At 49.2% G+C, this 22,718-nt stretch overlaps 1 protein-coding gene across 5 annotated transcripts in view; it reads right to left on the bottom strand.

Moving 5' to 3' along the window:
• Positions 1 to 22,718, bottom strand: part of CHD9 (chromodomain helicase DNA binding protein 9) — a 2,197,083-nt gene that overhangs the window by 620,083 nt on the left and 1,554,282 nt on the right. For all 5 annotated transcript variants that reach the window (XM_086945174.1, XM_086945175.1, XM_086945176.1 and 2 more), the window contains 2 exons: positions 12,625 to 12,728; positions 12,416 to 12,533 (listed from right to left, as the gene is read on the bottom strand). In XM_086945174.1, the coding sequence (XP_086801300.1) occupies positions 12,416 to 12,533; positions 12,625 to 12,728 (222 nt within the window). The remainder of the gene's footprint in view (positions 1 to 12,415; positions 12,534 to 12,624; positions 12,729 to 22,718) is intronic.

Genomic DNA, 22,718 nt, shown 5'->3' with positions numbered 1-22,718 from the left:
AGAGGCAAGCCCGTCTGCGCCCGTCCGCGGCCAGGCCACGCCTAGCGCCATCCACACTGTCCGTTTGGATGCAGTTCAGGGACGCTTGGTCTATGATAGGGATCAACTTCCCTAATGGATACAAACTCATTCATAAACCAAGAACTACAGGCAGAGGGGAAGGTGTGGGAATAATTTTTAAGGAGGAATTTAACCTTACGTCCCTATAGGTAGAGGAAGTAGAGAGAATAGAAACTATGGGTGTTACGTTGCAGACAAACCTATGGTCAGGATTGCTATGCTACAGACCCCCTGGCAGCAACACGCAATATCATAACCTCCTAGATATAATTACCAGCCTAACCTTGACACATACTAGGATGATTGTACTGGGAGATTTCAATCTTAGGGAGGAGTGGAATCTTAGTAACCATCTGAGAGACCTAAATCACACATGTGCTAACCTGAATCTCGTACAGCTAGTGGAACGGGCCACGCATCAAGGGGGCCACATTCTAGACTTACTGTTTGCCAATCAGGACACCTCCAAGATACTAAATATACTACCCCAGACTTGGACGGACCACCACCTAATTCAGTTTGAGATTAAGCAGCCTTGCCCAAAGGCCAAAAATACCCAGCAGAATTCCTACAGAAGCAGTTGGGACTGGGAACAATTGGATAAGTCGGGCTCACTCCTATGTGATAAGGGAGAAAATTGACTTTCTTCTAGGAGGACTGTTGAAAAGAACTATAAAATCTATACCAGCTATATTACAGATTCTCTAGATCAGATAATTCCTATAAAGATGTTAAAAAGTAGGAATAAAATTACGGCCCCTTGGTACAACGAAGAGCTGAAACAGCTACGTACGCTCCGCAAGCGGGCGGAAAGGAAATGGAGAAGGGGATACACTGAGGAAGGCAAAAAAGAATTGAGACTAATACAATTGAAATATAAAGAACTCATTCTCAAAACCAAGGCTGAATTCTATGCCACCTCCATCATACAAGCTCCGAATGGAGCAAAAGCTCTTTTTAAAATCCTCAAAGACCTGTCTGCTCTGACATGTCTAAACAATAAGGTAGCTGCATCACAAAAATTATGTGATGATATTTCTCGCTATTTTCAGGACAAAATTATAAACATTTTTAACACTCTTTATCCTAATAATGAAGGCCTTGATGACTTAGAACTACCGGGGGAAGAAGATCCTCCTCAGCAAGCAGCCCTGGATGATTTTCCGGCTCTTACTGCTGATGTTTTTAACAGTTTGGCTCAGTGCCACATCGGGGTCTCCCCTTGATCCCCTCCCCCCGAAAGTCTGGAAGACTTTTGGCAAAGAAACCCTCCCGTGGCTGAGACAGATTTGTAATCAATCACTGTTGGAGGGAACTGACCCTGACAGTTGGAAGCAGGCGGTGGTGACCCCGCTGATTAAGAAACCTACCCTCGGGGGGAGGAGCTTCGCGCGTATCCAAGATGGACGCGTGAGCACAGGGCTCCCGAGACCCTCTCCGCCTCCCGCATCTATCCTGCAAAGTATCCCGATTTGGACGACAGGTGCTTTTCGCTGATGCCCTGCCGATACAAAAACTTTTTTCCAAAATCGATTTGCCCACCGGGAACCAGACTTACTGCACTTTGAAACTTGCGGCCTACACTGAAGACCATCCACGGGCTTGAGTTCCCGAGGTACCCAGGTGGCAATTGAACAACAACGGCTGGTGTGACACGTCCACTGCCCCTGTGGTACTTTCGGTTTCGCTCTTGGTCATTGTTGACGGCAACTTGCTGCCGATCGGCACGGCTGACCTGATTCTGCTGCCAGTCCTACGCTTGCTTTCGATCCTCGCCCTCTCGCCTCTACAGGTTTGCCGTGAGGGGAATCATTCTGACCAGATCCCAAAGGTTCCGTCAGATCTCGTCGCCCATCATGGCGGGCAAGGCGGATACCGAGAAGCGTGCCACCAGAGGCTCATACCGAGGAGGGGTTGCCCAATCCCAGACCATAGATCGCTTTATCCGCCCGAAAGGATCCCTTGGCGGAGTGAGTAAGGTCTTTGAGGAGACTGGTGATGGTCATCCTGCAACTGAGGAGCCGACTTTGAAGGACGTTATGGGCGCCATTGCAAGTGTTCGGACAACTATGGGCCAGCAGTATTAAACTCCAGACCGAAGTCCGCAATCTCCGAACGTCCAATGACTTCGAGAGCCGGGCCAGACGCAACAACGTCCGCATCGTAGGTGTTCCGGAGAACTCCGCAGACTTATCTACAGACCTTGTGGTGGAGGACCTTGTTTTAAATCACCAAAGGGCCTCAGTAACTTTTTCACGGTGGAGCGTGCTCATAGAGTCCCCGGTGGGAAGCCCAAGCTGGGGGCCACTCCGAGGCCTATAATAGCCAGGATTTTTAATTTCCGGGACAGAGACGCTATCCTCACGTACCAATGGTCCCACTAAATTTGAAAATGCGTCGATCAGTTTTTATCCAGACTTCACACAGGCGGTGCAGAAACAACGCATGGGCTTTACGGGGGTGAAAAGGCGACTCAGGGAAATGGGACTGAAGTACGCCATGCTTTTTCCGGCCCGCCTGAGGATTGAATATGAAGAACGTGCGCTCTTTTTTGACCGCCCGAGGTGGCCAGTGACTGGTTAGACACTCTGCCAACACACCGTACCAGGCCAGAAAGTTCGAGGGGCGCCGAAGGTGGCTTGGAAGAGCAGGAGTAGTGAGTCTGCGCCGGCGAGCCAACTTTATGGACTTATGGCAGTGGCTCTGTGATTGTTATGTCTATATAGTGTGCATACCCGGGGGTGGGGGGGAATCGGGACTCTTCCTCCTCTGGGGACTTTTTTCTCTCGTCTTGTAGGTTTGTTTAATGGGGCGACAGGCACACTGCAAGTTGGGGTGGCTTTTTGGTCTACCGCAGGGGTACAGGGTGGGGGGGTGTGTTTTGAGGGTTCTTTTGGGGGTGGTGGGGGGGTCTTTTCTTTCTTGTTTGTATCGAGGCTGCGCGTTGTTCCATATTTTATCCTATGTGCCTGTTTTGTGGCGGGGGGGGCAGAGTGCTCATTTCTGGGATGGGGGGTAGGGGGCTGAGGGTGCTGAGCTGGAACGTCAACGGTCTTGGTGATAGGATAAAACGGGGAATAGTTTTGCAATACTTGAAGCGATGCTCCCCAGATATAGTTTTACTCCAGGAGACACATTTAGTAGGAAATACGTGCCATGCACTGAATAGACGGGGCTACCGCCTGGTGGCCCATTCTGGATTTACCACTGGGTCGAGGGGGGCGGGCGTCCTAGTCAGGAACTCCCTCCCCCTGGAGATAGATGACACGGTGCTGGATGATAGAGGCCACTATGCGGCTATTACGGGTCGGTGGGAGCGGAAGACGATCTCCATTTTGTCTGTGTATGTTCCGCCCGGTCTACAGTCCACCACTTTTTCTGATTTGGGTAGGGTGGTCCTAGGGTTCCCTGAAGGCATGTTGGTTGTGGGTGGCGATTTTAATTCGGTTATCAGTGGGGATGAAGATCGTAGCCCCCCCCCAGACTCCTCCCCGCATCGCAGCTATGGCTGGGGAATTTTTTGGACATGTTGGGTCTAGCGGATTGTTGGAGGCAACTGCACCCTGGACAGCTCCAGTATACCTTCTACTCGGGAGCTCATGGGAGTCTCTCGAGACTCGATCATATCCTCATACCAGCGGTGCAGATGTTCTTTGTAAGGGAAATCAGGCATTTAGCTAGGGGGATCTCGGATCACTCCCCACTCTGGCTCACTATTGACGTACAGCTGGGGGCCGGATTGCCCCGATCAACCCATGGCACCTTCGTAACCCCAATATTAGAACAGAGGTGGTTAAGTGTATGGATTACTACTTTGCTGAGAATGAGGGATCGGTGTCCTCCCGCGTCTCCTTGTGGGAGGCTTATAAAACTGTGATCCGTAGTCAGACTCTATCCTTGATTGCTAGCGAGAGGAAGCGCAAAAATGCGGAAGTGGTGGGTTTGGAAAATTAACTCACTGGGTTGGAGGAAAAGATGGAGTCTGGGGCTACACCTGAGGGACTACATTCTTTGGCCCTTAAACAGTCTGAATATAGAGCTCAGGTGACTGACGCGGCCAAGGCAATGAATCGTGAGCAACAGGGGCGTTTGTATGATGTTGGTGACAAAGCGGGAAAGTTGATTGCTTGGCTAGACAAAAGAGATAGATTGAATCGGGTGGTGCCTGTTGCTGAAAAAGTGGATGGTACGCGAGTGGTGGACCCGGTTGAGATAGTTGAGGTCTTTGCCAGGCATTTTCAGAAGGTTTATGCGCCGGTCTCAGATAGGCCGGAGGAAGACTCGCACTTGTTGCTTCGGGATATTGCGTTGCCTAGCCTGTCGGAATCGGACAAGGAGCTTATGGAGGCGGAATTTTCCACCGATGAAGTAGCGCTCGCTATCCGCTCACTTCGCTCGGGGAAGGCCTCCGGTCCGAATGGCATTCCAGTCGAACTGTACAAGCTGTGTCCTGACAAAATGGCGCCGCATCTTTGTCGGATGTTTTCGGCATCGCGAGATCTCGGATCCCTTCCCCGGGATCAACGACTGGCGTCCATTGTGGTCATCCATAAAGATGGCAAGCCCCGCGAACACTGTTCATCGTATCGGCCGATCACGCTTTTGAATGTGGAACCCAAGATCCTGGCGAAGCTTTTGGCAAACCGGCTGATTGCGGTGATCAGTGACTTGATACACCCGGACCAGTCTGGCTTCATCCCTCATCGAAACACCGCGCTTAATCTCCGCCGTATTCATGGCATCTTAGCAAGGGTGGGGTCTCTTGACGAGCCGGTCATCTTGGTTTCACTTGATGCCTTGATGGCCTTCAAAACGGTGAATGGCCATATCTGTGGGCAGCCCTTGCTAAGTTTGGTTTTGGCCCTAAGTTCATCGGGTGGGTCAGGCTTCTGTATGAACAACCGCTGGCTCAGGTGGTGGTCAAAGGCAGGGCCTCGGAACCCTTTGTTCTCGGACACGGCACGAGGCAGGGGTGCTCTTTGTTGCCACTTCTTTTTGCGCTTGCCCTTGAACCTCTTGCCGCGTGGCTCCGCTGGGAACCTTCGCTCAAGGGCATTCGATGGTCCCCTGACTTCGAGGATCGTATATCGATATACGCCGACGACATATTGTTTTACCTTACCTCCCCCCTTAAGTCAATGGGAGTCCTATTTGACGTCTTGAGTTCCTTTGGGAAAAATTCCGGCTCAGTTATCAATTGGGCCAAGTCCTGTATCTACCCCCTCACAGGAGAATTGCTTTCTCTGCCCCACATTTGCCCGACACCCGTTTCGAGAGTCGGTTTTAAGTACTTGGGGATCTTCATTTCATTGGACCCCACAGTACTCTATGAGCGGAATTTATTACCTCCGCTTGCCCGGCTTAGGTCGGATGTTGCGGCGTGGTGTGGCTTGCCGTTATCCCCCTTGGGAAGAGCAGCCCTGTTCAAGATGATGTCTCGCCTCCGATTCTTGTATTCCATCCAAAATACACTTGATCTGGTGCCAGCTAGCTATTTCCGTGAAATTGAGGGCCTCCAGAGGAAGCTGGTGTGGGGTGGGCGACCTCGCATAGCATTGGCAAAATTAACTTTGCCCTGGTACGACGGTGGTATAGCATTGCCTGATATTAAATGCTACTACTGGGCATCCCAACTGAGCGCGGTTAACCATGCCATGTACGGTCCTGTTCCGAATCCCGCATTCGAGATGGATAGGTGGCAGCTGCCCGGGGGCGACTATAATAGAGCGCTCTATTCTAGAGCTGCCAGGAAGAACCTGACGGGCCCCACTGGGGTGGCGGTACGAGTGTGGGGTAGTGCAACTACGGCTACGGGGTGGACGGACAGGCTGACTAGAGCGACTCCCCTATATGCTGCTGAGAGACTAGGCGGTCTATGGACGACGAAGGGATTCGATAGGTGGGACCTTATTGGCATCAGTAAAGTGGGCGATCTCTGGGCCAAGAATAGAGTTAAGACTTTCGATTAACTTAAACAGGAATACAAATTGAGTGATAGGGAATATTTCCGTTATCTCCAAGTCTGCCACGCACTTGAATCGGTTTTCCCAGCTGGAACTACTATCCCGGAGTCCTCTCCCCTGGAAGATAGAGTGCTTGACGGGTACGTCCCTGATAGCACTATCTCTCTCATCTACAAAAAACATATTAATGACCGTTCGGCCCTCCTTGTACAGCTTCGGGGGGCCTGGACTGGCGATGGACTGGAATTGGACGGTGAAGACTGGCAGGCTGCGATATCCTCCCCTAAAGAGTCACGATTCCGGCGCGTCTCCGACTGGTGCAATTGAAGATTCTGCACCGTGTCTATGTCACAGGTCCACGTTTGAGGAGTATGGGTTATTCTGCGGATGGGCTATGTAGGCGTGGTTGTGGTATGCTTGCTACCTTCCTTCACATTATTTGGGAATGTCCGGAGGAAGTGGTTTTCTGGAATCGAGTGCATGCGATGATGGGTGAGGTGACGGGTGTTGAGTTATTGCCTGAGGCCAGACGCTGTTTGTTGAACGTTTGGGAGCTGAATGATTGCAGTATTGCCCAGACTCAATGGGTCACACTGGGCAACATGATTGTGAAAAGAGACATTGCTCAATTGTGGGGATCTCAGAGGGCACCATCAGTCTCAACTTGGAAAGAAAACATGGACTGGTGCATGTTTAGAGAAAAAATCCTATATGTCTCCCGTGGTAGGCCCAAGAAATGGGGAAGCATATGGGGTCAATGGAATTGATACAGAGGAGAGATCTGCATTCCCCCCTTTACTGAAGCTCCCGACATTCCTCAATTCCCTTGACTGTGCGTTTCGGGTTCTCAGCTTCCTGCTGTATGTGATGTATTGTTTTGCTCTCGCCCCCCCCCCACTCCCCTCTCCAGGATCTCTCCTCCTTCATAGCATTACTCAATCATTTGTCTCCCCCTGCCGTATGAGACAGTCATTACATTGCATGGTACCGCCTCAACTCTTTTTTGTGTTTCTCTTTTTTGTTATTTATAAAATATAAAATGTGAAACCTTTTTTATCCTCTTATTGCCACAAGTTCTCCATGATATCGTGCCTTCTCGCTGCCAGGCCCTCGGGTTGTCGGCTGATGAGCTGTATATTATTGTGCTAATGGTATTGCGTATTACTGACCAGCCTCCGTGGCTGTAGGTCTGTAACTGTATTCCTTTTTTACAAAATAAAGGTTTAAAAAAAAAAAAAATAAAAAAAAAAAAAAAAGAAACCTACCCTCGATCCATCAGTCCCGGCCAGTTTTATACCAATTTCTCTTTTGCCCTATCCGGTCAAAATCCTGGAGAAGGCAGTCAGTAGGACACTGTCGTGTTTTCTGGAAGAAAATCCATTACTTGACAAAGACCAATTTGGGTTTCGACCAGGCCATGGGACTGAGACGGCACTTGTCACCATGATGGATAACCTGCGAATGCGTGCCGACAACAGGAATGCCACTGTTTTAGTGCTTCTCGATATGTCGGCAGCACTCGACATGGTTAACCACTCCATCCTAGTGGAGAGACTTAGGAGGCTGGGGGTAAAGGGGCGAGCACTGCAATGGATCCAGTCTTACTTGACGGGAAGACAGCAGGTTGTGTCCTTAGCACCATTTTCCTCTAGTAAATCACTGGTAATATATGGAGTGCCGCAGGGCTCTGCGATCAGCCCCATGTTGTTCAATATATATCTGCAGCCCTTGCTTCTTATTATTATATCTTTTGGAGTCAGCCTAGTAAACTATGCTGATGATACTCAGTTGGCGTTCTCCTTAGAAGGTGAACACGCAATCTCCCTGGATACCTTCCAGCAGTGCATGCAATGCACGGCTGGCTGGCTCAGGAGAAATTCCCTTCAATTTAATAGCGGAAAGACTGAGGTGCTGTATTGCTCCTCCGCAAGGATATCTAAACCTCTACCTTGTGAATTCAAACACACTCCAGAGGAGGGACCTATAGTGCCGGTCAAGAAGGTACGCAACCTGGGGGTTTGGATCGACGACAACCTCCAGATGGAGTCTCATGCAAATAAGACTGCTAATGTATGCTTCTCCTTGATACGGTTGCTACGAAAAATACTACCCCTACTACCAATGCATTCTCACCCGGAGGTGGTAAGAAGCACAGTACTAAGCAGGCTGGATTATTGTAACTCTGTACTCAGGCGCCCCACGCTACATCATTCAGGGCTTGCAGAGAGTACAGTCTGCTGCGGCGAAATTGGCACTCAATAGGCCGTGCAGTTCATCTTCCACCCTGGCTCTCAGAGAGCTACAACGGCTGCCAATTAAGGAAAGGATACACTTTAAGTCCTTATGTTTGATTTTCAGAGCAGTGCACAAACTGGGACCGATTCCCATGCAGGAAAAATTTAGGTGGTACCAACCCAAGCGGAATCTTCGCTCTTCGAGTACCGACCTCTTGTCGGTCTCCAGGATCAAACGGGCCAGGGCTGGAGGGAGGGCATTCAACGTGGTGGGTGCCCGCCTCTGGAATGAACTCCCCCTGAACCTAAGACGAGCAGACACCCTGACTGTATTCCGTGAGAGCCTGAAAACTTGGCTCTTTCCAAAATCTTAGCTCTCTGCCTTCTATATACTCGGCCCGACCTCTTCTCCATCAAGGTTCCCCTCTCAGTCAGAAGCGCCATGATACCCATAGGGTGACAGTTGTAGGAGAGTAGGGTCTGCAATCCTATGATCACCCAGATTTTTTGCTTTTGTTTCACTGGTTTACGACTTTCTCTGGCTGTGGGCCTGCTAATCAGACCCACAGCCTAGCTGTTCTCTCACTAAATTACAACGTGTACCCTAGGTGCGTTTACCAATTGGTACTGGGCCACCTTATCAGACCCTGTAACTCAGGGCATAGGTGTACCCAGGGCCTACCAAGGGCTGCAGCATGTACTATGCCACCCCTGGCTGGCCATCTAAATCTGACACAACTGGCTGCACGACAGCTGGGGCAAGGTGGTGTAATCACCCTTTGCTTTAGATATAGTATACCTATATCTAACCCTAAAATGGACACACAGATTCCTATCAGTCACTCCTATGGCAGGCCTTGACAATCCTGAAGGCAGAGTGCTTGGAATCGTGTGAGATGGTGCTCTGGCATGAGCTGAGCCCGTTTGCAGCTTGCGGAACCAAGTCCTAATAGCTGTTCCATGATAACGCATACCATATACTCTTAAGTGCATTATAATCCTCGCGGTTATATGCTATCTTTGGTATCGCTTTATCAAAACATGTCGAGTAAGGTGTCATACGAATTGGAATACTAACCCCTCGCCAATTCTGGCGACAGGGTTAGCATTCCACCCTTCTAGAGGGACACGACATGTATCTAACTGTGAACCCCGGTTAAAGTTAACTCAAGCATCAGCATCACAAAATGGATGCTGCCACCACAGACACAAGTCTGACCCCCTGCAGCTGGGAGTCCTTCCAGCGAGGGGAGCTTAGACAAAGGGTTTTCTGTCAGGGGCGGTGCTAGCACCATCCCAGACAGGGTTTTGTGTATCCTGGGTAGGCAGGGCTTTACAGGAAGGTGACTGCAAGTGGCACCCCGGTGCTCACTACGCATCTGCCGGCTAGAACCAGTTCCAGGGGCACACCAGCCCCTGAGCTGGGGAAAGTCCGGCATGGGAGAGGGGTGTAACCACCCCCCTTCCTGGTCCCACCCCTAGGGCAGGACCTAGTCGCGTACCCACCCCTTTCTTTAGGATAAAGGCAGGAGCGGGGACCCTTCCAAATTAGATCATCTTTGAATCAAGAAACTACTTTCTACGAAAGGAACTCTCGACTTCTTCTCAAGATTTCTCCCTTGTGGCTAAGGAGTAGTCACCCTGCATCTGCAGGCACCATCCAAGAACACTGCGGTTTGCTGCACGTCCTTCCTCCGGAATCCGACCGACCAGCACGACGAGACCCGGCTTCCCTGGCACCTCTGAACTCTACCTACCTCTACAGCTAAGCTGAGAACCGTAGGTGCGACGAAACCTCGAGGGACCGGCCAACATCAGAACTGCACGACTTCTATCCAGCACAACCGCCGAGGGATCCTCTGGTGAGTGCTTTGGGGTCCGAGAAGCCCCGACCCTGAGCAGCTCCAGCACCGAAGACCAGCCCCCCAGCATCCACGAGATCTGCGTGGGGCCCTTCTGCTTTTTGGCTGCTCACCGCGTTGTCTGGCTACTAGCCCGCTGGCTTGTGGCCTTCCCGACGACGACCGACATCACCACTGCTAGTTGGTTGCTCCAGACTGGCCCTTGCTCCCTTCCAAAAGAGGAGCACCCCGGACCCTCCTGGTCCACTCCAGACGCCATTTTAGGTCCACCGCGTGGGCTTGAATTTGCCAAGACTTGTTGCCCCAATCCTGGGTCCAGCGACGTCGACAGCATCAACCATCGTGGGACAGCTCGCACCTCCATCCTGGTCGCCGACAACGCCTCCTGGTCCGTGAGACTGCAGAGCCCAGCGTCGCCCACTCACCTGGTCGAGGTGACTCCATCCGGTGCCATCCTGGTGCCCATCTGATCACTGGCTAGTGATTCAGGACTTGGTCCCCTCTGCTTACAGGTGTCTTCCATCTTCGATCCAGGCTTGGATCCATCGAACAATCTTCACTGGTCGCCTGCCAGCAACTCCTTCTTTCAGGCTCCTGGTTCGTCAACGAGGGTTTCCGACGACACTTGAACCCTATGCAGCCGCAGCCCCTGGGCTAGGTAACTTCGGCATTTCGGTGCCCCAGCATAGCCTCACTATCCAAGGGTCCAGATCCACTTTCGTTTTCAGCCTACCTTATCGGGTTCGCCCGAGAACACTAACTTTGCTTTTACTAGCCTCCATAGACTTTGTCCCGCATCCCGCGTGAGAGTGCACACTCTGCACCCGAGTCCCCTAGGCCTCCTACTAGTAATCTGAAGGTTCAGTAACATAGTCCTAGCGATTCCAAAGCCTATTAGTCCAGTACTTACCTGCTTGTAATTTCGCATTCCACTTCCATAGTATATGGTTTTCCGTGCCCCTCGGGCATTTGTGTAAATTGTGCAACTTAAAGTATTTTCGTAAGAGTTTTGTTGTGTGCTTAGTACCCTGTCCTCATAAAGAGTACAGGGCTGTTGTGATCTAAATAAATACACTGTCTATTTTCATAACACTTGTGTGGTGTCCTTTCACTTGGTGTTCAAGGGGTATATGTGATGGTATAACAGCTGGCTTAACACGCCCTCTAGAGTTTAGCCTGAAGACTGCTCTTGTCCATGCTACTAGGATAGCTGGTCTATCGGTTGACTTACAACCAATCACCATAAGGGTCGTTTGGAATGATACACAGTGATCACTAGAATAGTGAGCACTACATATCAGGCCAACTTCTCACAACAGTCAGCGCTATAAAAGTACTAAATATATTCATTCATCTTCTGTTAACCATATAGCTAATTCAAGTTGTGCAATGAGTCCTGAAGTTTAAGGACTGGCCAAGAGCCTGCACACAAACCTATTCTTGAGTACTTGAAGTTTCGTGCAGGCACGATCCCAAGAACGTTCTCCAAGAGCATTCTATGAAAACTAGAGTAAATGGGCACAGGAAAGACATGGCTTTCCAGCAACCTACCTACAAGAAGAAGTTATCCGATGGCTCCTAACAATTCAGATATTGCCTTGGGGCTTTTAATGTTTCACTATGGTCCTCTACAAGCATACGCAAAGTTAGCCACTCAAGAAAGGGCTAATGAATGTCAATTTTCCTCAACTGCAGTCGCTCATATAAGGTCTTCAATTATGTATATACTTTGTTTATTCCTGCTTGTTCTACCGCCATGACTTCCCCATCAGCTTTTAATCCTCGAACAGTGGTGCTAGGTTTTCAGCAGTTATGATTAACAACAAATATTCTAGTCTATTATTAGCACATTATATGGTCAAGAACCCAAAATATCACACCCAGATGTATTGGGTACCAGTCACAGAAATTACTTAATATCTCTTGCAATAAACTAAACAAAATGTTTCCTAACTTCTTGTATGATCAGCGAAGAAAATGTGAGTATTTGAAGTGGAAATACCAGATATACCTAGTGATGATACCACTTCTGGGAAGCACCACAGGGCATGCCTTGCTATCAGTCACTCAGTAGGTCGAGGTTAGAAAACAGATCTTATGTCCAAGCATGAAAGATGTGGTTACTTTAAAGGAGAACCTTTAGAGTAAAAACATACATTAGATACAAATCATCTTGCATTTTTAGAAGTAATAGTTATACGGCAATGCCAACGGCAAAACAATTTTAATAATGAATGGTGTTTTCAGGCTCAGCGTATGAAAGTCAACGCAACATAAATGAAATGCTCGTACCCACCCATCTATATAATCATTTGCTCTTTGTTCAGCAGCAACTGCTTTCTCATCTGGTTTTCCTACCCTTTCCATAAAGCAGAGTGATGGGTCGGCTCTAATTGTGTTGTACTTCTCATATCCTGTAAAAGTAAGAGACAACACATGATATAACCACAAATTACTGAGTATTGCCGTATGAAGGTAGGTAAATTGTCTATCTTCATGTCTTACCATGTTTAAAAACACCAATAAGGAGAGATTTGTCAGCATCAGCATCCCACCAGTCTATAGGGACTTCTGAATGGTCTGGTTCTGGAACCCAGACATCAATTTCACTGAAAAGTGTAAAAAAAAATGGTTAACCATAGTACAATTATGAATTTTTTAAATGTTACTTTAAAGAACAAGTTACTTAATGTCAGTAACAATATATCTGTAAGAAACATTAGTAGTGATAGTCCTCTTTATGCCCTTTTGATTCTATAAAAGTGACCAGACTGTTTTTTTCGGAAAGTTCCAATTTGAAATGTATACTTGTTTTATCTGAAATAAACACATAGTGATAGATTCTTTACCTCAGAAATACCCCCATGCGTTAGACTGGATCCGGAAAGTTTACGTCCGGACCACCCCTGCGCGTCGGAAGGTGGCGTTGTGCGGCTCCGCGTCTGTTGTTGGCGTCGTGGTCGCCGACATGACGCTGCGGCAGCTACTTAGAAGCTGTACTCACGCGCTGACGTCAGTTCTGTACACGACTTTCCACATCAGAAAATGCAGAGAAATGCAAGATTCTGAACACTGGAGCCTTAAAACTGTGGCCCTGAAAGGGATGACCTTAACCTTAGAAATCAGTTCGCTGAACGGGGAGAATGGGTGGGGCGGTAAGGAATCTATCACTACTAATGTTTCTTACAGATATATTATTACCGGAAGTAAGTAACTTGTTCATCTGAAAGAAACAGTTAGTGATAGATTCCTTATCTTAGAATAGATACCCCAGCAATACCAACCCCAGCGGTGGGTCTGCAAACCAAGCTCACACCAGGAAGTCTTGGAGAACAGAACAGCCAAAGAATCCGTCTCTCTGGACTTGGCTGTCCAGGCAGTAGTGGTTGGTAAACGTGTGCAGTGAGGCCCACTTAGCTGCCTGACAGATGTCTTGCAGGGGGACACCACGTCCCAAAGCTGTAGTGGCTGAAGTCGCCCTGGTGGAATGGGGGCGCAGCCCGAAAGGAGCTTCCTTTTTAGCCAGAGAATAACAGGCTTTAATACACAAGACAACCCATCTGGATATAGTCCGTTTGTCTACGGGCCGACATTTTTTTGCGCCAACGTAGGAAACAAGCTGGTCATCGACCTGGACCTGTTGTGTGAGGTTCAAGTAAAACGAGAGCGCACGTTTTAGGTCCAGACGGTGGAGCCTCTCTTCCTCTCTAGAAGGATGAGAAGGCGGAAAGAAGGTGGGCAAAGTGATGGTCTGCCCGGTGTGAAAGGCAGTGACAACCTTTGGCAGAAAGGATGGACGTGTCCTGAGCACAACCTTGTCCAGATGGACAGATAGAAAAGGAGGCTTACAAGAAAGAGCCTCGAGCTCACTCACTCTCCTGGCAGAGGTGATGGCAACCAGGAAAGCAGTCTTCAAGGTCAACAGACGAAGAGGACAATTGTGCAGAGGCTCTTAGGAAGCGCAAATTAGATGTGTAAGAACTAGATTAAAGTTCCACTGTGGCATTACGAAAGGAATAGGAGGGAAAAGATGAGTAATGCCTTTGAGAAATCTATTTACATCATGGGACTTGAAAAGAGAAGGCTGATCAGGGAGCCTGAGAAAGGCAGAATGAGCAGAAAGGTAGCCCTTGATAATGCCCAGAGCAGAGCCCTGCTGGGCCAAGGAAAGAAGAAACAGAAGAAGGGCCAGAGTCGCTGGCGGCGCTGGATATGCCAAAGGAGTCAACGGACCAGCAGGAACCGAACACGGGACCGCGGGGCCCGAAGGTGCACCAGCAGGAGCCCGACGCCTAAAAAGGCGGTCCATGGCAGCAAGGAGTTCTTGCAACTGTGCAGGAGTCGCCGACGGACCCGGGTAAGGAGGGAAGGCCGTGGGACTCCCAGGCTCCAAAGGAGCCGCAGGGCCGGAGCCCCTGTCCCCCTTGCCCGCATCCGGGGACCGACGGGGGGACGTCTAAGGGCAAAAACGCTTCTTCGACTTCTTTTTGTGCTGTTTCTCACCCGAATCCTAAGGGGAAGAGGAGTGGTGGTGACGACCCTGCGAGCGGTCACGGGAACGACCCATGGATCTGGAACGACGCCAAACTTCGAACAACTTCCGGCGCCATTCCCTCAGGGCCTTCGGGTCATAGCCCTACACTCCAGAAAGGACCGGGAGTCATGGTCGCGGTCCAGGCAGTAGAGACATGAGTGTCCGCCACCGACATATTGCGATGGCAGGTCCCGCAAGACTTAAGACCAGGCATCCCTACCCGCACCAGAGAAAACCAACACGAGACAAAAGTCTCAAAAAGATAGTTAAAACACTGACATGGGTACGTGCTCTAACCGGATCTGCGCTTACTGGCGCGGAAAAAGAAAGAAATTATGCCAGCGTGCATGGGTGGCGCCTAAGTAGTCTCCGTGACGTCATCTCGGCGCATACGATGCCAGCGACGGACACAGAGCCACAGGACGCCACCTACTGACGCGCAGGGGTACTGAAAAGCGAAACTTTCCGGATCCAGTCTGATGCCTGGGGATATTCTAAGGTAAGGAATCTATCACTAACGTGTCTCGTTCAGATGGAATATGCTACTTACCAGTATTCATCTGTTCTTGGCATGTAGGGCTGCTGACATTCATATCTGTGCATAGATCGCCGACTAGTGTTGGGTCCGGATGATTGCACATTGTTGTCCTGGAAGAGTCTTCGAAGTATCACGAGATAGGTGGCTCCTCCCCCGGACTACAGTGCGCATGGGCATCCTCTCCATCCTCAGATTGTTTTTCGGCATTGTGGCAGAGATGGAGTATGATACAGTAAGAGATGTCCATGCTAGAGATTAATTCTGAGTGCTACAGCTGCGACAGTCACCGGGGAGGAGGGCGGGCGATATGAATGTCAGCAGCCCTACATGCCAAGAACAGATGCATACTGGTAAGTAGCATATTCCCTTCGAGGCATGAGGGCTGCTGAATTCATATCTGTGCATAGAATGTATAGCAGGCTCCTCCCTAGCGGTGGTTGCCCGTGCCAGCTGCAGCAGTCTGAAAAAGAGTCTTGAGTACAGCCTGTCCTACAGCTGCTTGCTGTTTGGAGTGTACATCTACACAGTAGTGTTTGGTAAATGTATGTATGGTAGTCCATGTGGCTGCTCTACATATGTCTTCTAGAGGAATGTTTCCTAGGAAAGCCATGGATGCCCCTAACTTGCGTGTTGAATGCGCTCTTGGGGGAGCTGTTAATGTGCATTTAGCTTTCTGATAACAAATTTGTATGCACTTAACAATCCATCTGGCTATACCTGATTTGGAAATGGGGGTGCCTTTGTGCTGTGGTGAAAAGGCAACAAAGAGTTGCTTAGTTTTCCTGAAAAGTTTTGTCCTGTCTATATAGTACAGGAGAGCTCTTTTAACGTCTAGGGTATGTAGAGCTCTTTCTGCCACTGAATCTGGATTTGGGAAGAACACTGGCAGTTCTATAGTTTGATTGATGTGAAACTGGGATACCACCTTTGGCATAAATTTAGGGTTTGTACGTAGCACTACCCTATTTGCGTGAATTTGTATGAATGGCTCCTGAATAGTTAGGGCTTGCAGCTCACTAACTCTTCTAAGTGATATAATCGCCACTAAAAAAAGCCACTTTCCACGTTAGGAATTGTATTTCACACGAGTGTAGAGGTTCAAGAGGTGGTCCCATCAGTCTGGTTAGAACCACGTTCAGGTTCCAGACAGGTGAAGGTGGGTGTCTTGGAGGAATCACTTGTTTGAGTCCCTCCATGAAAGTTTAATAGCAGGTACTCTGAAGAGTGAAAGGTGCTGCCTGTTCTGAAGATAAGCTGCCACCGCAGCTAAATATATACATATGGAACTGTAGGCTAGATTGCATCTGTGTAAATGTAACAGGTAACATATGATGTTTTGAGTTGATGCATCTAGCGGATTTATGTCATTATTGTTACAATAGATGACAAATCGTTTCCACTTCGCCGCATAGCATGCTCTGGTTGTAGGTCTTCTTGCATCTTTGATAATATTCATACAGTCAGGAGGCAATTTCAGGTAACCAAACTATGACTTCAGGAGCCAGATCGCAAGGTTCAACTGTTGCGGATCTGGGTGTTGAATGTCTCCATGGCTCTGCGTTAAAAGACTGGGTGTTAATCGCAGCCTTTGATGAGGCACCATGGAAAGTTCTAGGAACGTGGTGTACCATGGTTGCCTTGCCCACGTTGGAGCAACTAGGATAAGTGTCATTGAGTGTTGTCGCAGTTTGCTTGCCACTAGTGGTATGAGCGGGGCTGGGGGAAAAGTGTACGCAAACCTGCCTGACCAGTTCATCCATATCGCATTGCCCTGAGACTGCGGATGTGGAAACCTGGCGGCGAAGCTTTGGCATTTTGCGTTTTCCCTTGTGGCGAACAGGTCTATCTCTGGGTGACCCCACTGCTGGAAGTACGGTTGTAGCACTGAGGGATGTATCTCCCACTCGTGCATCTGGTGGCTGTGTCTGCTGAGCAGATCCGCCTTCTGGTTGTTCCTGCCTGGGAGGTGTTCCGCCATGAGGAATATGTTTCTCTGAATGGCCCACTTCCACATGCTTTGCGCTAGATGTGACAACTGTGGAGAGTGCGTCCCTCCCTGCTTCTGTATGTAGTACATGGCAGTCATGTTGTCCGTCCGGATCAACACGACTTTGTTGCACAAATGTACCTTGAACGCCTTCATTGCCATACAGATTGCCATCAGTTCCAGCAGGTTGATGTGCATCTTATTTTGCTGTGTTGTCCATAGCCCCTGCACTGTGTAATGGAGGACATGCGCTCCCCATCCCAGGAGAGATGCGTCAGTCGTAAGCACTATTTGTGGTACAGGCTCTTGGAACGGTCGTCCCCTGCAAAGGTTTTGTGGGTTCCACCAATGCACAGTTGTATGCGCGACCCGTCACCAACACTTGGTCTTTTAATTGTCCTTGAGCCTGGTTCCACTGCCGTGCTAAGTACTCCTGAAGCGGACGCATGTATAGTCTCGCGTGAGGGACTATGAAGATGCAGGAGGCCATCATGCCTATCAACTGCATAAACACCCGTGCTGGGAGCGAGTGTTGAGGTCTGAATTTCCGAATCAGTAATTGAATACTGTTAATTCTTGCTGAGTTTGGCTGCGCCTTTGCTGCCAGAGTGTCTATTGTCGCTCCCAGGTACTGTTGTACGTGGGCGGGTTGAAGATGAGACTTTGGGTAGTTTAATGAGAATCCGAGGCTGTGTAGGAGGTGAATAGTGCGGGAAATGTGGCTGGCACATTGCTGGGCTGACTTTGCTTGGATAAGCCAGTCGTCCAGATATGGGTAGACGTGAATATGCTGTTTCCGTAGGTGCGCAGCTACAATCGCTAGGCACTTGGTCAACACCCTGGGGGCTGTTGTCACCCCGAAAGGCAGGACCTTGAACTGGTAGTGCTGATTCTTTATGGTAAACCTGAGATACTTCCTGTGTGCTGGATGTATCGATATGTGAAAATATGCATCTTTTAGGTCTAGTGTTGCGAGGAAATCTCCCTGACTGAGCAATGGTAGAACCTGCTGTAAAGTGAGCATGTGAAAATGTTCTGACAAGATGTATTGGTTTAGGGGCCTGAGATCCAGTATTGGCCTGAGAGACCCGTCCGTTTTGGGGATTAAGAAGTACAGCGAGTATACCCCTGTACCCTGTTGCTGGATAGGGACGAGTTCTATGGCCCCTTTTTGCAGCATGCAGATGACTTCTTGCTGCAATAAGTGTATGTGCTCTGCGGACATAGGACGGTGTCTTGGTGGTATGTTGAGTGGAGGTTAGCTCTAGACAATAGCCTTACTGAATAAGTTGTCTCACCCACCTGTCTGTGGTAATGCTTTCCCAGACTGGCAGGAACTGTTGTAATCGTCCCCCGACCGGTGTTAGATGGTCTGGGGGCAGTGACAAGGCGTCACTGTTTGGTATTGGCGGAGGATCTGGTGTTGTTATTCCCTCGTCCTCTGCCCTTGTTGCTGTTGCCACGGTATCCACCTCTATTGGTTTTATTATAGGTGGTCTGCGAGCTCCCTTTATTGTATGGAGTCTGCTGGGATGCCTCGTCTCGTGCAGCTCCTCTGTTACCGGAGCGACAAAAGGAGCCTCCTCTGAACTGTTGTTTCTGCAGGGCACCAATAGACTTGGCTCTCTCTGTCTTTTTTAATCTTCTCTAATATTGTGTCCACATCAGGACCAAATAAAAAAATCAGGGTTCACAGGCTGATTTAATAATGTGGTTTGAATCCCAGGTTTGAACCCAGAGATGCGCAACCAAGCATGTCTCCTGAGCATGACACCTGTGTTGATGGCCCTGGCTGCGGTGTCTGCTGCGTCTAGCGCACATTTAATGGATGCGTTGGATAGGAGTTTCCCCTCCTGTATCAGTATTTCTGCTCCCTCCTTGTAGGCATCAGGCAAATGCTGTAGTAGTTGCTCTAATGTGTCATAATGCGCCCCATCGTATCTGGCTAATAGGGCATGTGTATAAGAAATTCTCCAGATATTAGCTGCTTGAGCAGCTACCCTTTTCCCAGAAGCTTCTAATATCTTAGACTCCTTGTCTGGAGGAGGAGCATCACCAGTGGTCTGTGAGTTGGCACGCCTACGAGCATTTGATACCACTAAAGCGTCCAATGGCAGCTGTCCCTTAATATATGTAGGGTCCACAGGCGCCGGTCTGTACTTTCTTTCGATTCTGGGGTTAACAACCCTTGCTCTTGTGGTTTCTTTGAAAATGTCCCCTGCGTGTTTAAGGACACCTTTCAGCATTGGCAATGTCTTGACTGATTTCTCTGAAGTGGAGAAAGTGTCAAATAGGAAGTCCTCTTCAATTGGGTCAGCATGCATTTCTACATCATGATTTTGTGCTGCCCTTTCTATTAATGCGTTAAACGCAGCTGTATCTTCTGTTGGCGACGTTTTGACAGGATAAGAAGGAGTGTCAGGAATAGTCTGGAACTCCCCCGGGTCAACAGGGTCTGTCCAGGCTTGAGTCTGGTCATCCTGATCCGTGTCCGCAGGGTAATTATATTGTTCATCATAGTCATACCCCATATCCTCATTAGTGCGTGTGGGTGAGTAGGCAGAAGTGTCCTGGCCATGGTACCTTACAGTCTCAAAAAGGACAGGCGATGTGGAAGAATCCCTTTTCTTTTTGAGTGGAATTTTATATGATTCAAGAGGATTTTCTGCTTTGATTTTCCTTTGATAAATAGTAAGTCTGCCAGAGTCGGAGTCGATATGCAGCTTCGACTGCTCATCATAGGAGGGCTCTTGGTACACAATGTCCTCTTCTAGAGAATGACTCCTCTTCCCCATCGACATCTTCTTGGGTGTTTCGATCCCGGTTTTCGGATCGAGCGCCTTAGGGCGTGCAGTTGGGGGCAGTCCGAATTTTATCAGTGGCATAGTGTCTTTAGACAGACTGACCACCTTCGGGGCCGGCGTCTATATAGGTCCGACCGACTTTGCCTTTTCGCCAATATGTTTTTGGCTCTGTGTCGACTCAGGCGCTTGTTGCGTTGGAGGCGCGCTTTTCTGCCTCGATTCGACGTGGTCCTTCGAGCCGCTTTTGGATTTCGGCTCGAGGCCTTTGACGAGCTGGGGCCTGTCGACTCGTTGCTTTGCATCGAGAACCTTCCGAGACTCGACTCCCTTGATTGTGTCGCTGTCCGTCGACGTCGACCTTGTCGGCTCGACGAGCTTGACTTTAGTGATGGACTTCAGCATACCGATCTTCAGATTGACACCCTTCATTTGTGACCCCGCAGTGTCGTAGACCCTTCTTTTCTTCGTCGAATCCGATGGGTTCGAACTCTTCGATCCGAAGACTGTCTTCAGCAGTTTCAGTTTCGACTCGATGGCTTTCGGTTTCGCTTTAAGTAGTTCGACCGATGGCTCGTGTGATTTATTCTTAGCCGGGCCGAGACGCAGGGCTATAGAATGTTCGTCATGATCTTGGCTAAGGCCTTCTGGCGATGCCTCGACCTGAGCCCTTGGGAGTCTTGCAGTATCTTATCCGGGCCCCGTGCCCACTGTTGAGCCTGGTTGATCGCAGTCATCATCGACAGCTCCGATGGGTGATACGTCGTCCCTTACCGTTTCATTCTCGCGTTCTCTTAGTCGTCTTCATAATAGTTGGAGTCATGCTCCGAGCCGGGATCCGACTGCTGTTCCGGATCCTCAGTCTTGACGACCTCATCGTCTTCTTCATCAAAGATATTCACCGGGTCGGGCGCTGGCTTTGTCACTGTTTGCCTCGCTGCGCGTCGGAGCCTAAGCGTCTTCTTCGACCTGAATTGAGCACAGGCTAGACAGTTGGCCTCATTGTGCTCCGGTGATAAGCACTTGTTGCACACCGGGTGTACATCGATGTGCGGATACTTAGAGTTACAAAGGGGGCATCGTTTGAACGGGCTCCGTTCCATCGACGATCGGGCCTCTGGTGTCGAAAAGGCCATGCGGCTCTCTTTGACGTCCTGCTCGAGAAGAACTGGAACAAAGAACTCGGCACGGATCGAAATAACAATACCGACGACCCCGAAGGCCTTTCGGCCTTTAGAAAAGTTTCCGAACTTGAGTAAAGAAAAGTACATCTGAACCCAATGGCGGAAAAAAACAATCTGAGGATGGAGAGGATGCCCATGCGCACTGTAGTCTGGGGTAGGAGCCACCTATCTCGTGATACTTCGAAGACTCGTCCAGGACAACATTGTGCAACCATCCGGACCCAACACTAGGCGGCGATCTATGCACAGATATAAATTCAGCAGCCCACATGCCTCGAACACATACATTTCCATAATGTCTTTATTCGTTTTGATTCCCTATTTGTGGATGTAGAAGGGAAAGAATTGGGATTAACCATAATCCCCTAGGCCTGCACTACAAGGTGCAGAGTTAAAAAGTCTGGGTCACTCTGGGCAGGGCAATGGCATTCGGCAACCTGCTGAATCACTTGAGGGCCAGAGTAAGGCTTTGCTCACCTTCCAATAAGGTATCTGCGAAGGCTAACTCAGATGCCCTTCTCATACCCATTGCAAAGGAAGGAACTCAATTCTGTTGCAGGACCAAGAGGGGACACCAAACTACTGTCTGGTGAGGTGCCAATGCCACTGGCATCCTGTCTTCAGTGTAGGGCTGGGTAAACCTATTATCAGAATCAATGGCAAATAAATTATGGAGTATGAGCTGAAGTGATGACAGTGAGGAAGAGCTTATTTAGAGTTAGACAATGAAAGGAACAGCTGTGCAACGGCTTGAAAGAAAACATAAGAAAAGCCGTAGGTACAAGGGGGTCAGATCGCACTAAAGACTGATTTGATTATGGTAACCCAACTGAGGGCCCTGCGGATCCTTGGGGCACAAAAGCTTGCCATAGGGAGCCGGTAGAGTAATAAATATCGGCAACATGTCCTCCTTAAATTCATTGATCTGCTGCGGAGTCGCTGATCGCCCTGGAAAATCAGGGTGCAGACTGAGGCATCTACTCTGCAGCCAGTGATCAGGAGGGAGACAGACTAGTTCTCAGGCATTCTCTTTAGAGAGTGGCTGGATAGCATTGAGTCCAGCTTTGTACCCTTGTGTTTACTTTTAAATGCTTTGTATCCTTGTGTTTACTTTTGGACTTCGAATTACCAGAGGAGACTTTGACTGCAATGATGACTTCTCACGGGAGCGACTTCGCCTTGGGAGGGGGAGCAGGATTTATGTCAGGCCAGCGACTTATTGTGTTCAGCAAAATCAAGCTTCTCTTCTCAGTCCAAGATCACCTACAGGTGCATGAGGGCACATTTGCCTAAGAATTTTCAGTGAGCCCAAACACCAGAAAAACACCTTTTTCAGGTTCGTGAACAACATCTGTTTTCATGGTTTTTACACCTGTAGCATGACGAGGTGTAGGAAGCTAGCTCTGTATATAGTATACCAATAGGTGGTTATACTGTGCAAAGAATCCGGACATTCCCCCAGAAGTGTACAGGGCTCAATGTAAACCCAAAGTGCTCTATTAGTGGTAGTGTGGACAATAAGCCTTAGGCCTAACCACAGAGACATGTATTGCAT

The sequence above is a fragment of the Lissotriton vulgaris genome, chromosome 12 (assembly GCF_964263255.1).
Source record: "Lissotriton vulgaris chromosome 12, aLisVul1.2, whole genome shotgun sequence".
Taxonomy (NCBI): domain Eukaryota; kingdom Metazoa; phylum Chordata; class Amphibia; order Caudata; family Salamandridae; genus Lissotriton; species Lissotriton vulgaris.
Note: the sequence above shows the minus strand (reverse complement) of the source record. Positions and strands in the feature narration are given on the sequence as shown.